At 43.9% G+C, this 18,449-nt stretch overlaps 1 protein-coding gene across 1 annotated transcript; it reads right to left on the bottom strand.

Moving 5' to 3' along the window:
• Positions 1–1,142: 1,142 nt before the first annotated feature.
• Positions 1,143–15,748, bottom strand: RAD9A (RAD9 checkpoint clamp component A). Its single transcript, XM_060262565.1, has 13 exons — positions 15,581–15,748; positions 14,539–14,652; positions 13,871–14,018; positions 12,296–12,366; positions 11,570–11,692; positions 9,657–9,771; positions 7,771–7,870; positions 7,134–7,243; positions 6,665–6,771; positions 6,519–6,583; positions 6,184–6,282; positions 5,178–5,385; positions 1,143–1,604 (listed from the first exon to the last, which is right to left on the bottom strand). The coding sequence occupies exons 3-13, from the start codon at positions 13,902–13,904 to the stop codon at positions 1,500–1,502; spliced, it is 1,137 nt and encodes a 378-aa protein (XP_060118548.1). The 5' UTR covers positions 13,905–14,018; positions 14,539–14,652; positions 15,581–15,748; the 3' UTR covers positions 1,143–1,499.
• Between the last annotated feature and the right edge of the window lie 2,701 nt (positions 15,749–18,449).

The following is an 18,449-nucleotide window of genomic DNA, read 5'->3' as shown; positions in this document are numbered from 1 at the left end:
TACACCAAACTGGCTTTCAAAAGGGGACTACCTTTACCTTTTGGGGGGGGGCAGCTGAGGTAAAAACTACATTTTTAAAGTCCTGGCAGAACTCTCTTGTAAGCTCTTTAAGGGGGCCTTGCTCTTGCTTTCTAAATATGAATCAGTCTTTTGTTGCTTGCTTAGGCTCTTTAAAGCCCAATCCACAACACTGTATTGTGAGCTCTCCTGTTGGACACAGTCAGTCCTGGCAGGCTTAATCAGAAAAAGGGGCAAAGTGCTGGCAGCGGCATCTAGAACCGATGCAAGGAGATCGAGGTTGTTTGAGGACAGAGGGTGGCACTGTGTGTGTGAAAGTCGGTGGCACTGTAGGGTAGAAATGCAGTGTATTTTTTGTAAACAACTGCTTGTATATTGAGATTTCACCTACAAGATGAGTAGTCTGTACTTCTTGCTCATCAAATTGTTTGTTGCAGTTGTGGATATGTTCAAGGGGCTTTATATTGTAAAAGTAAGACTGCAAAAGAACGTTTTCATAATTCCTTAACCTAGTGCAGGACCTACATCAAATAAAGATAAATAGCTCGGGGGGACAGACCAGCATACTAAAAAGTCCTGGCTGTGTTCTAGTTCAGTCCTTTACCACCTCCCGCAGTAACTTTTAGAGCAAATATTGTGGCTGTAAACCCCCTTTAGTATTTTTCTTCTTGAAGCAATCCTCTTTCAACTTCCACATGCTTTATGACTAATGATAGGTTCAGCTACTCCAAGGATTAATTGGAGAGGAGAAAAGACCTGCTTTTTTAGAAGAAGAAGATGATATTGGATTTATATCCCGCCCTCTACTCCGAAGAGTCTCAGAGCGGCTCACAATCTCCTTTCCCTTCCTCCCCCACAACAGACACCCTGTGAGGTGGGCGGGACTGGAGAGGGCTCTCACAGCAGCTGCCCTTTCAAGGACAACCTCTGCCAGAGCTATGGCTGACCCAAGGCCATGCTAGCAGGTGCAAATGGAGGAGTGGGGAATCAAACCCGGTTCTCCCAGATAAGAGTCTGCACACTTAACCACTACACCAAACTGGCTGTAAGTTGTAGAAGGCATCAGAGTAAGAGTGTAACTAGTCCTTTACCCCCCCTGTCAACAGTTCACAGTAGTCAAAACATCTAGAAACATATTTATTGGGAAACAGACCTACCATGCCTCTCTGTATTAGTCAAATACTCATTGCAAGATGGCGTCTTGATTTGTACACTCCCATTTTTGAACAGCATTGCAAAAAAAAAAATTGAGATGCTCACTGGATGTGTTAGGCCTGCAGCAGGCAAAAGGCTTCTTCCCCCACAGAAACACTGTCATGTAAAATAATAATAATAATTAAAAAAGGTGTGCTCATGATATGGAAAAGGTCTTTCTGGTTCAGATGCCCAGGGCTCCTCCTGGTCCTTATCTGGAGAGGACTGGGTTTCCTAGCTCACCAGATGTTTAAGCATCTGTTACGTCTCAATAGGCAGGAGTCTTCTCAAGATTCTCCCTCGCTGTCTTCTGCTAGCACCTCTTGGCCAGAGCCTGCGTAAAGTAGAGTCTGCGACTGGTTTAGGACTGAGCCAAAGAACAAGGAACGGAACTGTAAAAGCCAAAGGAAGAAAAGGTTTGGAACAGAAGATATAAAAAACTGTAGGGTCACAATTGCCATACAAATAGCAATTTCTATGCCAGAACAGAGAGCAATGAAACTCAGCTTTGTGTTAAGGCAGCAGAAAGGTTTTGTACAGAAATGTTTGGTTTATTCAGCAAAGAAAAGGGGGGAAAGTGGAGGACTCTGCAAGTCTCCCTGTTCTTCCCAACTACTCAAAACTATAGCAGCATCGCAAATGCATAGTTTCTGCCACACCCATAGGAAAAACAAATGGGTAAATGGTGCAAAATCTGATTGTCATTGGAATTTTAGAGTGCAGATTTATGGTTTGGTTCCAGTTAAAGTTAGTCATAATTAAGACCAAATCAACAAGCTGACTGACATTATGTTATTTTCAATTAAGAAACTGCTAATTTCCCCCCATTTGTAAGCTGGTTTTCAATTTTTTTTCTTATTACATACATTTTTATTATATTTTGTCTTTGCTTTATTACGAAACCTTTCCAGCAGGCCCCCCCACACACACACACACTCTCCATACAATTGAGATGGAATTCTCAGGGACTATAATAGTCTCCCAAGGGAGTTTTTATCTGCCAAAAAAAAAGTCACATGGGCAACAGCATCCCAGTTTCATGGGCAATTAAGTTTTCAGTTGCAGAGCAGAGCCAGGGAGATGTTTGGCAATTCACGAAAGGAGACAGTTGGGCACAAAATAAGGGGATCCTCTGTTATTTCCACGTTTCTATCCGTTTACATGTTTAAAAAAAATGTGTGTGTGGTGTATGGTGAGTCTATTAAATAAAAACTGAATTTGAAAAGGGAGCTCCTCCAGGGACATTAAAGCTGTGTTGGGAGGAAAACTGCTTGAAGTATTGAGTATGGCAAGGCAAATCTGAGGAAAAACTCTCACTCCCTATCGGACTTGGTTCTTAGTTTAACTGAAAAAAAGGAAAATAAGTGTTTCCTGGTGTGCTTACATCCACTATTGTTTTTAAGGACAATTAAAAACCTCAACATGACAACCATGACAGTGAAATCGATGACCTTGAGCCAGACATCCTGGAGTGTGAAGTCAAATGGGCTTTAGAAAGCATTACTAACAACAAAGCGAGCGGAGATGATGGTATCCCAGTTGAGCTATTCAAAGTCCTAAAAGATGATGCTGTTAAAGTGATGCGCACATTATGTCAACAAATTTGGAAAACACAACAGCGGCCACACGATTGGAAAAGATCAGTTTATATTCCAATCCCAAAGAAGGGTAATGCCAAGGAATGTTCAAACTATCGCACCATTGCACTCATTTCACATGCCAGCAAGGTCATGTTAAAGATCCTACAAGCTAGGCTTCAGCAGCATGTAGATCAGGAACTACCAGAACTTCAAGCTGGGTTCTGGAGAGGTAGAGGAACTAGAGATCAAATTGCCAACATTCGATGGATTATGGCGAAAGCACGGGAGTATCAGAAAAATGTCTATTTCTGCTTCATTGACTATGCTAAAGCCTTTGATTGTGTGGATCACAACAAACTGTGGCAAGGCCTTAAAGAGATGGGAGTACCAGACCACCTCACAAGTCTCCTGAGAAACCTGTACAAGGGTCAAGAAGCAACTGTCAGAACGGGATATGGAACAACTGATTGGTTTAGAATAGGAAAAGGAGTTTGACAAGGATGTATATTGTCACCCTGCTTATTTAATTTATATGCAGAGTACATCATGCGGAATGCTGGCCTAGATGAAGCACAAATCGGAATTAAGATTGCCGGGAAAAACATCAACAACCTCAGATATGCAGATGACACCACTCTAAGGGCAGGAAGTGAGGAGGACCTAAAGAACCTCTTGTTGAGGGTGAAAAAGGAGAGCACAAAAGTAGGCTTGAAACTCAACATAAAAAAAACTAAGATCATGGCATCCAGCCCCATCACACCTTGGCAAATAGAAGGGGAAGACATGGAAGTAGTGACAGACTTCACATTTCTGGGATCCAAGATCACTGCAGATGGTGACTGTAGCCATGAAATTAAAAGACATTTGCTCCTTGGGAGGACAGCTATGGCAAACCTGGGCAGTATAATAAAAAGTAGAGACATCACCCTGCAAACAAAAGTCCGTATAGTTAAAGTGATGGTATTCCCAGTAGTAATGCATGGCTGTGAGAGCTGGACCATAAGGAAGGCGGAGCGCAGAAGAATAGATGCTTTTGAGATGTGGTGCTGGAGAAGAATCTTGAGAGTCCCTTGGACTGCAAGAAGATCAAATCAGTAAGTCCTAAGGGAAATCAACCCAGACTGTTCCCTGGAAGGTCAGATGCTGAAGCTGAAGCTGAAATACTTTGGCCACCAAATGAGAAGGGAGCACTCACTGGAGAATGCTAGGAAAGACAGAAGGCAAAAGAAGAAGGGGACAGCAAAAGATGAGATGGCTGGACAGTATTACTGATGTAACAAACACGAATTTTAGCAGACCGGAGGATGGTGGAAGACAGGAGGGCCTGGTGTGACTTTGTCCATGGGGTCACAAAGAGTCGGACTCGACTGTGCGACTGAACAACAACAACAAAAAACCTCAACAGATATCAGAATGTTATTACTGATCACTTGCATCTTTTCTGATTCGGCATTAGGTCAGTTTGCCTTTCTTGTGTTGCTGTCCAATTGTAGTGTGTGCAATCAAGCTGATTTTGCCAGGCATTCATTGTAATCGCCTCCATTCTTTCCTTCCCCACCTCATCAGCAGTGCTGCTTGCCTATACACTAATGTGTGCAAGCAAAATAAGTGCTTAGCAGGTGCAGCATCAGAGAACAGAAGAGCCACTGTGCTGATAATCGAATCCCACCTCACTCCACCAGAGCAGCTGGTGTAGATGCTACTTTGGAAAGGCAGAAGGATCAGAGCAGTCTTTTCTGATAGCGAGGTCTGTGTGTACCTTTATTGACTGGTAAACATGTTAGTCCTTCTACTCCTTCCTCTGATCCTTAAGCTGGACAGCCAGGTGCCAGAACCTAAACCACAACCCAAGATTTCTAAATACTACTATTTTTCAGTTTCCAAATGTATGTGTATTGACAGTCGCTTACCCACCAGTGTGATAAGAAACAGTAGAAATGGAAGTCTGCTTTAGAGGACTAAATTAACTGAATTAACTAAAGTATATTAACAGGGCATCTTTGTTCATATTTTAATTAGCGAACATCCAAATGAGAGCGACTTGGTACACTGCAGTGCTAGAAAGTACACGTAAAAGTTCAGTGTACACTCCCTTGAGAGTTATGTGTGAAGCAATATACACATTAATTTCATCAAACAAAAATGGTCTCATGATCACACACCCCTACAACTAAGTTTCTGCAGAACACCTTTTTTTTTTTTTTTAAATCCTTTTCTTACATCATGGGGTACTAGAGGTACACGCTAAAATTATGTAAGCTCCCCACAAAAACACTGATGCAGCCTGGAGATTCTCACCAAAATCACATCTCACAGTATCCATTGTGCATTTGTGCACTAGAAACAGAATCTTACTGCAGCAAGTCCTTCATCGCACAGGCATACCTTTTTCTGTGGTGGTGGTGTGCCTGGTACAGTCCCCTCATCACTTTCCAAGTCCCTTGTGTCAGAATTGGTATGTTGTATAGGCAAGATAGAGCTGGGAGATGGACGCACCCCATCCACACCAGCACACGTGGTTTCCATGGCAATCATGTAGGCATCAATGTCATCATTGGTGAAGTCGTAAGCAGGAGTAACAGCCTTGGGTGTACTGAAGTGAAAGAAATGGTAGTGCACAGTCAGAAAGTCAAAGGCTCCACTTCCGAGGAAGAGGTGGCTTGTTAAGTTCAGAGATTTGCCTTGGCTAGGAGGGAGACAAACAAGTTGTGATCCCATCAAGTCTTGATTCATACTCCCATCGTTTAAGCTCAGTTAGCAAAATGTATAGGAGCCCTGTGGCGCAGAGTGGTAAGAGGCTGTATTGCAGTCCAAGCTCTGCTCACAACCTGAGTTTGATCCCAGCGGAAGCTGGGTTCAAGTAGCTGGCTCATGGTTAACTCAGCCTTCCACCCTTTCGAGGTTGGTAAAATTAGTATTCAGTTTGCTGAGGGTAAAGTGTAAATGACTGGGGAAGGCAATGGCGCAAACCACTTTGTAAAAAGTCTGCCATGAAAACGTTGTGAAAGCAACGTCACCCCAGAGTCGGAAACAACTGGTGCTTGCACAGTGGATTATCTTTATCTTTTTAGCAGAAAACCCTACTATGGCTTAAATGCTTAGCATAAAGCTAAGGTGAGCAGTTCCCACAGTAACCAAGGCAGCAGTGCATGATTGCTGATTAAATGGTAGCCCTGATTAGGAATGGTAGCTGATAGGTAAGATCTGCTCAACATGCATTAAAATGTTTATTAAAAAATGACAAGTCATTCAGCAGCCCCAAGTTAAGCCCTTCTCTGCTAAGCAGAGACCAAGAAGCAACCCTTACTTCAATGTTATTTACCTCTAGATTCTCCTCCTCTATTTGGGTTACCTCACTGTGCTACAATTTGTGGGGCAGAACCTTGCTTACCAGTTGGTCATCTGGGAACTGTGACAATCTGGCTCTGATAATGTTGCCAGGACCAGGTGCACTTCTAGCAGGGGGTCCTCTAAAACAAAGATAGCTGGCCTGTGAGGAAAAAAACTGATGAGGACCCAGCTCTCAGAGACTGGGGGGTTTTTTCTACCAGAGGGAACTGAAGATGATCAAGTGAGGCACGAGAGACCATCAGTTAATCTAGCCAAAGCACAAACACCCCTTCCCCTTGCAGTGAAGCATTATTGGTGCTCAGGGCACTGGCTTGTTTACAGGACAGAAACAAAGACTGCTCTTGCCCTCAGGATATTCCCCCAGAGAAGACCTACCTGCCAGGGATGTCAAAGTAGATATTAATGGGAAGATTTGAAGACTCTGCAAAACTTAGAAGACCCTAAAAGAGAGAGATGAAATCGGGTAGGAAAGGCAAAGATAACACCACCAAATTAAGGTAAGGAACAAGAAATTCACTCACCCGAAATTCCTTAAGGCAGAAAGTAATTTGTGTCTCCTGCTTGACACGGAAGACCTGGAACTCATCCTCACTCAAACACAGCTCTGTCACCATTGTCTGGCCAGCCTCTAAAACAGTGACAAGGGCCAGAAGAACCCGTTTCCTCATAGAGCCATCCTGGTCACATGCCAAACTATTGCCCCACTCCAAGCACAGATGCACAATAGGAGGCACTGACAGGGATGGCAACGACAATTCGTATCAGATAGACTGTGTCCCGCCAAGCAGAAACTTCTCACATACAGTCAATGAGTGGTTGAGAACACAGACCACCACAATTAAACAGGGATGCTAAGGCATTCACACACACACACACATACACAAAGCCTGAACAGAGAGGCTTTGGACTGTTAAGGAGCGACAAGGAAGCTTCACCTTCCTTGATGGTTCTGAGGACAAGGTGGAAACAGGGTCAGGGCAGGAAGCTCACCTGTCTCTTCTTCCAGGTAATTGCGGAAGGTCACTTTTCCACCAGGGCTGGCACCCATTGTCACCTCAGCCAGAGTCAATGGGAAGTGTACCGCAGCATCCACTAATAATCTGAATTGGACAGGAGGGGAACAGAACCGGGTAAAAATGGAGGCAGCGAGCAGACTCCTTGGCTGAACATGCCCAACTCTCTGGCCTCCTGAGTCCAACAGATTGTTCCAATTAAGCTATTAAGGAACAGGCCGTGCACATAGCAGGAGTGGCCATGAAGCACCGATCATTTTCTCCCTATTACAACTTCATGTGCATCCATGCACCACCCTCTTTTGGCCCAGTGTTTTAAAGCTAAACTAGTAGTTCCCGAAAAGAAGAGATATATTTTCCCAGGACACCTCATTCAGCCATACAAAGCCCGTAAGTTAAAACTTGCCAACTGCACAACGGCATCGCCTACTATGCAAGGAAGCCTCTGGGCAGCAGGATTGTGGGGGCTGAACATAAGCAGATGGATATTTCCCCCTTCTCCCGCCCTTTCCAAGCTGTTAAGGATTACTGGACAAATCTCTACACTTTAACCATAAAATCCTTTGTATACCCCCAATCCCTTTCACCCTTATTGCAAACATAATGGCGCCAACCTGGAAGGAGCACGCAGAGTATGGGTGCACTGTTCTGTCTCAAAAACTGCCTGCAGTGATTCACACTCCTGGAATGATAAGTCATGGGTCTTGACAACACCTGTGGAGAAAGCCTTAGTTGAAAGTGGCCGTGAGGACCTTGTCTTCCAGAGGACCCCATCGCCATTAAGGATTTTTCTTACATATGAAGATCTTCCCACCACAACATACACAAGCTATTTCTTTCTTAGTCCCCCGGTCTGAAAAATTGAAAATGTTTGGGGAAACTGGGGGGAAAATTCTTCTGAAATACATCCTCCCCCGCTCCAAATTACAATCAAAATACTTTAAAAAGAAGGATTTTAAAACAATATCGTTACATTAGGGTTTGTAGAATCTTTCGGGCTCAAGTGCCGTGTTCTACTGGAGAAAGTTTTCCTTCCAGACATTTTGTTCTCAGCTGCGGAGAACATCCTCAGTGGCGTTGCAGCCAGAGCAGGTGCTCTGACCTTCTTGGCTGCTGTGCATTGAGCAGCCAAGAAGATCTGAGCGCCTGCTCCGGCTGCAACGCCACTGAGGATGTTCTCCGCAGCTGAGAATGAAACGTCTGGAAGGAAAACTTTCTCCAGTAGAACACGGCACTTGAGCCCGAAAGATTCTACAAACCCTAATGACGTTACCAGCCGTGAAAACCTGAAATCTTTGATAATATCGTTACAGCCAATTCATGCTGCTGTAAATCTTAGCTCCCATATTCAAATGTAGGAATACTAGCATGATAGCACTAGCTGTTGCTTTTTTAGTAAAGTGCCGCCTTTCAGAATTTAGCACTTTCAAATCTTCCCAATACAGGAAGCTCTTCAGGATTTCATCCTATCCAGGAGTCTGCAGAGCATGCTGCTTCTGCAACTTGGCATCAAGGCCTTTGCAGAACAAGAGACTGCATCTTCTGCAGTGAGAGAGAGAACAGGTTAATGTTTTCTGTGGGCTGTGCCCCTTTACCCATAAGCTCTACTTGATGACCCAACTAGGCCCTGCTGGTAGAAGTAGCCTGGCAAGATGGGCAGACGTGTATCACTCCTGTTTTGGAGATACCAGTCTTTAGTGAATAGGCAAGACTGTGACTCCCACCAGCACTTTGCCTCAGAAGTGCCACAGGTTTCCTGCTGTTCTTTTCTCCTCAAGAGATAAATAAGGAATAGAACTCTCCAGGCCTTGAATTCAGCAGGAGCTCACAGGAGCGCAGCTCCAACCTGGACTTTTCTGAGGGTTCCCCCTCCTCCTCACCTACCTTGTCCATTGAGTAGTAGATGCAGCTACATTACAATCTCTGGATTAGGAGAGCAGGCAGCCAGCCAGCCACCAGGAGCTTTTCCACACTCCCAACAGCCCTCATTAACCCCTGGAGAAGCCCGCACCACTCTTTCTCCACTTTTTATGTGATTCTGGACAGCAAGTGGCTTGCTGGCCTTTTAAATATGGAGGGGGGCGGCCAAGGAGAGCCCCAGGTGAGCGAGGCCTGCTTGGGCTGGCTGGATCTCTAGCCAGCCCAAGCAGGCCTCACTCACTTGGGGCTCTCCTTTCTTGTGTCTGGTTGCTTTTGGCAGGTGGGGGTGGTGGCATATGCTAATGAGTTGCACTAATGTGCTCCACCACCTATTTTTCTACAAAATGACCCCTGGAACTCTCAATTCCTGCAAGTGACTTTCCATGGATTCTTGTTAATGACACTGTTTTCTCCAAACACACCTTGAACCACATGGGCCCCATTCTTCTAGTTCAGCACCAGTTGCAGAACTTCTGCTGATTATTTCTCCATCAAAATTGTGCTTTCAGCCATGCATCCCTCTTCATGTCCCAGTGTATAACACTTTATGTTTAGGCAGGTTCCTCCTGCCCGTGCTCACCATACTTGCAGTGCAGTTGCACACAGAGCCTGCTGTCACAGAAACGCAGCAAGATGATACATTTCTCCACAGTCTTCTCCAGCAAAGAGAGCGAGCGAAACACAGCCAGGAAAGACTAGAAGGCAAAAGAGAAACCAACAATGATATGCACATTTTCTCCCTAACACTCTTCCCCAAAACAAGAAACAGCTACCATGTACAACACTGTGCCCATTAGAACTTACTTCCCTCTCAGAAGACCAAGAAGGAGTGCCCCGATTTCATTTCAGACAGCTTTAGTTTTTTGCTAGCAGACTTATTTCCACTTGCAGTCAAAACAGTTCAGTTTTGAAAGTCTTAATAAAGGCTATTTTTGGTAGTTTGATTGAGTAATAATGGTGAATGGAATGATCTTATTGTGGAACTTGGTGTGTGCTTGCTTCCTGGTGCCTTGAAAATATTTGGTAATCAACACAGACCATGAGAATCACAATAACTTAAAAAAAAAAAGAACTGACAATTTTGACAGCTCAATACCCCTGCATCCAACTGCAGCTTCTCTTGTTCGTAATAGTAGCCTTGCTTGATCAGGCTAAACATCTGTATACTACGGCACTCAAACTATATAGCACAGACCTTCTCTCAATTTTTAATCAGTGTCTGATGCTTCAAGATGTTGCCTTGGAACTGTTTCATTTAACTATCATGGCTCACAACCATCAATGGACATCTCACATAAATTTTGCCTATTACGTTTTTATCACACTGGAGCTCGGGGCAGTGTACATGCCCCTCTTTTTCTTCACAACAAACAGGTTAGGTTGTGAGTGTGTGACTGACCAAAGTCACCTTGTAAGACCCTGGCAGAACAGAATTTGAACTCAGGTCTCCCCAGTCAATGTCTGATACATTAGTCATTACAACACATGGGATCTCAGCTTTCTTTTCCTGCCCTCTTCAGTTCTGTAGAAAAGAATATAGTTACCTTTAAGCCCACACATTATTTTTTTAAAATACAGAATTACTAAAGTGGCAGAACAGGGAATAATTTACCCCACTCAGGCCACTTCTACGTAGGGGCAGAAAAAGGCACAGTGGATGCAATAGGGTGTTCCTGCACTCCTTGCTGCATTCCCCTCCCTTGTGCTAACCAAGGCAAGGCTAATCACAAACCCCACTCAGGCAAGGCTCCCCCTCCCTGCACTGCTGAGCTGTGGCTAAAGAGATGCTGCCACTTAGCTGTGAACAGAAATAAAGACCGATTTCACACTAGGGCTTGTTCTGAGTGGAGAGCCCTTTTGCCCCCGGCGCTTCTCTTGGTTTTCACAGAAACTGCCCCGGAGCTGCGAGTTGGCCCGCCACTTTTCTGCAGCAAGCAGAAACCCCTTGTAAGAGGATCTCGCTTGCTGAGGAAAAACAGCATGCCAACTTGCAGCTCTGGGGCAGCTTGTGCAAAAACTGAGAGAAGCACCGGGAACAAAAGGGCTCTCCACCAGAAACAAGCCTAGTGTGAAATCGGTCAAAGTCTTTAAGGTTGAAAAGGGGGGAAATACAGCACCACCAAGGGTCACATGGAATTTCTGCCCCATCCAACTGGTCACACAAGACAAAAAACCCCATGTTGAAGTGGCTTTGCAGCTTGATCCTCTCATGTATGCATGAACAAGAAATCCTGCTGAATTGAATGGAGTTTACTCCTATTTATGCATAAAAAGCATGCAGCCAGGTCCCAAGTCTGGGAAGAGGCAAAAAAAAAAAAAAAAGCAAAACACAAAGATACACCAACTCTCCCTTCACACATGAGAACAAAATTCAGGATTCTATCACCACATGTTTCTATAAGCCAGTCTATTGTCACAACTGAGAGGTGCTACGCTGGAGTCTTCTAGGAAGAGCCTGCAATTGTCCCCCTTTGCAACCTACATATAACTAACCTTCATGAACACTTTGCATCTGACAGGGCCTGATTCTCCAGGTGCATAGTGCTGAAAGAAGAGTGGGGCAAACAGGAAACAGGCATATGCCGAACGAGATGCACTTACTGCACGTAAAGAGAGCTGAAAAGAGAGAATGAAAGCATCAGGAATGTCATCTTTATAGCAGATCAGAAGACTCCCAGCTTCCTTTTATCCTCCTAGTAGCTTAAGGTTGCCCTGCACAGACACAGCATCACTGGCCTGCAGACATGCACATCACCAGACCACTTCTGATTGCATGTTGACAACGAAGAGAGAAGCAGTGGCATAGGAGACTTTATATTGCATACAAATATATTCAGAAAAAATATATCTGCACTGCACTGCTGGACAATACTAATTTTGTCACACAGGTCACGTGTCACTCAAGAACAATCATCCTCCCCTTTTAAAACATTTGTTTGTTACAAAACTTCAGAGAGTTATACCCAATAAATATAGACTCTCAGCTTCAGTACATTAATACTATGCCTTCTTATAACGTATGGACAGAATGCTTTACTCAAAGCCCCACCCCCAATTTCCAAGTGAACAGACCACCTTGATTCATACCTGCTTGCAACCCTTTGAACTTACTCTAAAATAAAACCCTGTGTGTTCATTTTGCTGCAAATTGTTCCCGTGGACGCTTGTTACATTCCTCTTTCAAAACAGCTCCCCGTCCTCTCCCAGTCTCTTGCTTACCCCTTCCTTTAGCGGCTCAATATAGACTTCATCTCCAATGCGAGAGAGAGAGTGCACTGCTTTCCCGAGAGCTGCACAAGGGACAAATGAGCATTGAAATCATTACGAATAAGCCTAAGTGACTTTCAATACATTCCATCCTAGCCCCTTTTTGTACAGACTGAGATCATCTCCTACAGCCTCACACTTCTATTAAACAATCATCTTGGACCATTGCTTTTATTTTATTGTTATCCTGCAGTGAAGACAAGCACCGCTGAAGTCCCTGCCTATGAAGGAAGGCAACCTTCATAGAGAGAGAGTGATACAATGATCCTTTGAGAACCCACTCTGTCTTTACACAAAATGAGCTAGAGCCTCGTGAGGAAAAGACAGGATTTTGGGGTTCAGTCTTGAAAAAGGCAGCGAAATGTTTGATACCGGCTAATGTGGAATAGCTTTATGTGGATGAACTTATTCTTTATCCTAACACCTCACTGAAACAATAGTGGACTGAACGTGCAGGACTGAAGTGGGATAATTTGTTTAAGTGCCTGTCTGCAATCTGGATGAAAGAATTCAGTACAGACTGTTTTCTCATAATTTTGGATTATGAGTCAAAAGCAGACTCTTAAACCTTTAAAAAGTGCCTGTGTGCACTCTGATTTATTTTTCTGCAAAGTGTTTTAATTCATTTTAGTGCAGACTGTTTGGGAAAAGAGGTTATGTCAAAGTGCCTGAGTGCAATCTTGTGTTTCATATTGCAGTCTGTTTAAAGGTAGAAGCTTTGGAATATTGAAGTGCCTCTGTGCACATTTATATTTTTCATCTTAGATTATTTAGAAGTAGAGTCTACTCAGAAGTAGAGGCCACAAGGTTTTTCCTATCTCACATATTTTTACTGTAATAAATGTTTTGATAGTATAGTTCCACCCTGATGTTTCTTCTTTTATAGTTTTGCTTAAATTCAGGGAGCCCCCTTTTTTTCTACAGAAGTCCCTGCCTACACAGGTCAAAACATTATTTTCCTGCATTGCTCCAATACAGTAAAACAAAGATTCCCACCACCACAATTTCCTTTCTTTCTCCCTGCCTGATGGGAAATTCCCTTTTTAGGGTACAAAGCTCCTGTCCGGATGCTTTCCTTGTACTATGCTAACATACAGACTTGTAAAAATCCCAAGCAGCTGGTCAACCTTTATGCTGAAAACTAGATACAGGCTCCTATGGATTTAATTGTTTCCCTGCACTATCCATACGTTCCCATACTGAGCTCACAACCCCTCTAACCAAAGTAGCTATTTCTGAAACATATGTAAAACAGTGCAAGCCACCTGGTACCATCTGATGCAAGAGTGTTTAGAAGCACCATGATAACCAAGCTTCTAGCTCTGCATCTGCCACTTAAATTGAGGCTTTAGATAATAAACAAAAAGCTATTTTGCAATGCCCAAAATACTGAGAACCTCTAGAAAGGGAAGCCTCCCATTCTTTTGCTTGCTTGAAGCAAATGGCCTCCCTCCTCGAGGAAGACCACCCCATTGTTAGCTCTGCCCAGCAATGAATGTCCCATATCCAAACGTACTCCTGCCTCACCTTTCACATTACCACCAGTAATTATGCACTTCATGCTCACGGAGAGAAGCCACCAGTCATCCACATGGGGGGGGGGGGGCGGACTTGTCACGTGGAACGAAATGCCTGTGAAATTATTCTTCACTTTTGTTTCCTACTGTCAGCTCTCCTTCAGGTTACAAAAATAAGAATAAATTCATCATTATTCCAACTAACACATCTTGGAGTATTTATTTAGACTAAAGATACATTTAGCCTCAAGCACCTCCAGCTTTACTGCTAATTATGTGTCCATTAATTCTGCATTTTGTGGGAATTTGCTGTACTTCCCACAGGCTATAACCCTGCTTACACAGTTACTGTAGAAGGCCAACCTAGCTACATCTGGTCTTGACTTTAAAAGGCAAGGAAAGACCTTTTTACTCTTCAGGGCATTTAGAGTTAGGAAAGTGAACACCTTTTAAAAGATATTAGAACTACTAACAGAAGTCAGTAGCTCATTTTTAGCATTTTATGAATGCTTTGTCCCTTAAGCAGTTTGCTAAAGAGAGCTTGCTGCTGCACTATGTAACTTTATATTTTAGTAATGGCATTTGTACTGCTGAGCACCCAAATAGCTCAGCTTAGCCCAGTTTGTCAGGTTAGTATTTGTATTGGTTAGTATTTGGATGGGAGACAATGCCAGCCACCTCCACATGTCTCTTGCCTGGAACATCTCATTGATGGGGTCACTGTGAATCGGTTCCAACACCACAGCATGTTCTTCTTTGTACTATTGATCACTGCCCCAAACCTACAATTTCCTTAATAGAATAAAGAAATAAACAGTGTATAAACATGCCATAAACAAGGTAAGGAGTAAGCCCCATTATAATCAGTGAGACTGACTTGCTTAGCAAATATGTACAAGATGGGGCTGATATGCCCTAGTGAAGCTGACTGCTTGGTTAATATCAGTACATGCTTCACTCTTTCTTCAGTGGCAAAGTACCAGTTTCTTTGGGTTGGTGCACTTTAGAGAAGAACACCACGTAGACTTAAGGCATTTTTATAACATTTTCTTTCTTTACCAACATATTAATAAAGCACATATTAATAACACAAAGGGCCACTCCTAGAAGGCCAAAGATCCACTACCGTATATCACACCCCACCTCCCGATCCCACGTTTCCCGAATCAACAATCAGTTTAACGTTGTTTCAACTGCTTTTGCTTTTTGGTTGGCAACTGGAGGACGCATCCAGCTAGCACGCTTTCGGTGCCAGGACCGGCTCGGGGGGAGGGGAATTGTCGATCCTTTATGAATGTGATGGGCATGAGATGGGGGAGGAAGCAAGCCCTTAAAAGGGACAAAAACACCTTGAAATGCTCTTGTGCTTTTTAAGCAGCCTTAAGCTCTTCGAAGAGGAGCTTTTGGGACGCCATTCAAGTACTCCCAGACGCCGCTCAAGGCTGATGTCACTCAGAGGGAAAGTCCCCCCTCCCCGGGTTTTTTTGTGTGCCCATGCCCACCAGTCTTTACACAAGCGATTCATCCATTGCAGCCCGCTCTAGGAATCAGACCCTGCCTGCTGATGACTTTCAGTTTTGCCGCGCCCCAAGCTCGAACTCCCCCCACCCAAAAAAGTAAAGGTAAAGGTGCAAGCACCAGTCGCTTCCGACTCTGGGGCGACGTTGCTTTCACAACGTTTTCGCGGCAGACTTTTTTACGGGGTGCTTTGCCATCCTACCTCCCTCCAAGTCAAACAGGTACATCAAGCCTTTGACGGCCCGCCTTGTTCTTTTCAAGCGGCGTTCGTATTGGACAACGCGCTAATCATGCTCTTGCAACGCTGCAGGAGTAGGGCGGCGAAGAATGAGTTAATACGCGCTCACTGAGGACTTCCGTTCATGTGATCGTACAAGGGTGGTTCCTTGCTCGCGTCTAAGTCTCCTCCTCATTGAAGCAGAGTACAAAATGTGCAGATTTTTCCCCCTACTGGCAGCATCCTTGGCCGCTCGCACTAGAGCTTTAATCCTGGTTTAACGCTGTCCCCAAACTGACTTTCTACACTAAAACCATAGAGTCATAAAGTTGGTTTCTCTGATTCTAGTGTAGAAAGTCAGTTTGGGGATAGAGTTAAACCAGGATTAAAGCTCTAGTGCGAGCCAAACTGGAGAGCCAGTTTGGTCTAGTGGTTAAGTGTGCGGACTCTTATGTGGGAGAACCGGGTTTGATTCCCCACTCCTCCACTTGCACCTGCTAGCACGGCCTTGGGTCAGCCATAGCTCTGGCAGAGGTTGTCCTTGAAAGGGCAGCTGCTGTGAGAGCCCTCTCCAGCCCCACCCACCTCACAGGGTGTCTGTTGTGGGGGAGGAAGGTAAAGGAGATTGTGAGCCGCTCTGAGACTCTTCAGAGTGGAGGGCGGGATATAAATCCAATATCTTCTTCTTCTTCTATCTTCTAAAAGCGAGAGGCTGCGATCACACGCACTAAATAATGCCGTTTCAGTCCATTTTCAGTACACTTCCCAGCTGTATTTGACTGTGAACTGGCAAAATCCAGGGAGGCTGTGCACTAAAGTGCATTATTTAGTATGTGTGATGTCAGCCAACGAAAAGCTGATCATAGAATGATCGATAAGTGAGCGGGGGCTAATGCGGATTATTTCATTCTTCTCTCAGCAATTACATCCTCCCAACTCTGTGAGGCAGGTTAGGCGAAATGTATGTGACTGGTCCAGGGTCATTCCATGAAAGAACGGGCATTCGAATCTGGACCGACCAAATCCAGGATCTACGCTCTTAACTCCCTCCAGCACTTGGCTTGGTGTGAGGAGACTGGTCAAAGAAAGGTCCTACTTTTATAATTTTCCAAATATGCCCTTATTACTGTTTGATTGCACAGGATACAGATGACATACTTTTGTAACATGCAGTGTAAAAGTTTTAACATAAAGAGAGACGGGAAGAGTAAGGAAACCTTTTCCCCTTCTTCCAAATATGTAGGAGCTAGTTGTGATAAATTTTACATCTACTGAGTAGGCATTTATTACTGGTGAATATTCCACTGACAGTGCTTTTAATTGGTTGTGATTTTCATTTATTTAAGGCAAGGTTTCCTTAGCCTTTTTACAGTTTATAAGCCAAGAAAAAGGAATCCATTTAAGTCCGCTTAGCCTTCTCCAATAATCCTTGGATCTGTTTTCCATGGTTCCATGTTTATATATTTCTCCCCGCCCCCCAAAATGGAGAGCTTGCAGTCATAAATACAGTGATAAAATCACAAAACACTACCCTCCCCACCCCCGGAATAATTTACTTAGCAACATCATTTTTTTTTTAAATGTAACCCCCACCCATCTGGTAATTTCAGTCATGAAACAGCCTGATATCTCTCCCCACCCCCCGGAAACATCTGCAAAAAAAGTCTTCAGTAGCTCATTCCATAAGGTCGATGTGACAACAGAAAGTATGGTCTGAGGAGGAGGAACAGCATTCAACCTTAGGTGAAGGACTATAACTGGAGCATGGCTTCATATGGGGAGGGATGGTCCAGCCAGTACAAATAATTTTTTTTTTAAAGTTTGAAGAAAAGATCTTGTAAAAGGTATTGTGGAAATGTTTCAAAATGGAGAAAGTAAGTCTAATTCTAAAGAGGGTTGCCAAGTCCAATTCAAGAAATATCTGGGGACTTTGGGGGTGGAGCCAGGAGACATTGGGGGCAGAGCCAGGAGCAAGGGTGTGACAAGCATTATTGAACTCCAAGGGAGTTCTGGCCATCACAGTTAAAGGGACAGCACACCTTTTTAAATGCCCAAACTCTGCCCTCTCCAAGACACTACTACCCCCAAATCTCCAACAATTTCCCAAGTTGAAGATGCCAACTCTAATTATAGAGACAATTGCTGGTTCTAAAGCTGACATATTCTGGATCATGGTCATTGAAAAGTTGCAAGAAACCTCAATGTGTTTGAGCCACCATTACTCTTTATTAAGAGGACCGCTTACTGCTAAATGCGAGGGAATTCTCAGAATGTGAATGTCTTAGGGAAGATTTTGTTTGTTTCTCCCCAACCCCCAGCTGTAAAATACTTTTCCTGCTTTGTTTGTATTTATGGTGGTGCCCTCTTTGTGACCCTATTAATAGGACAAATCAAGCAGACTCAAATAGCCTTACTATTTAGATCAGCAATCAGTACATTTATTTAGTATCATGTGGTGAATATGATTTATTACACATGAGCTTTAACAAGTTACTACAGTCTCTGGAATACAAAGGTTTTCCAAGAATATCTGAACTGTTCAGTACACAGCTAACATAACAGGGTAGTCACACAATGCAGGCAAAATTACCATGAGAATCACTGCCCTAGATCAGATAATATATCTGGCCCAGCACTTTATGTCCAAATGTGGTCAGTCAGCTGCCTCTGGAGGCCCACAAAGAGGACACGAGCATGGACAGCATTCAAGTGGCAAGGCTCAAATTGCTGACAGTTGTATTAAATATTTTTGAATATCTGGATCTTTCTTAATATGCTCTTGGTGATCTTGAATCATATTTCTTTCTGCAGTTGCTCTGTGTTTTTGGTATGTTTCAGGTACCAGTTCCCATAG

The sequence above is a fragment of the Heteronotia binoei genome, chromosome 21, assembly GCF_032191835.1.
Source record: "Heteronotia binoei isolate CCM8104 ecotype False Entrance Well chromosome 21, APGP_CSIRO_Hbin_v1, whole genome shotgun sequence".
NCBI lineage: Eukaryota > Metazoa > Chordata > Lepidosauria > Squamata > Gekkonidae > Heteronotia > Heteronotia binoei.
Note: the sequence above shows the minus strand (reverse complement) of the source record. Positions and strands in the feature narration are given on the sequence as shown.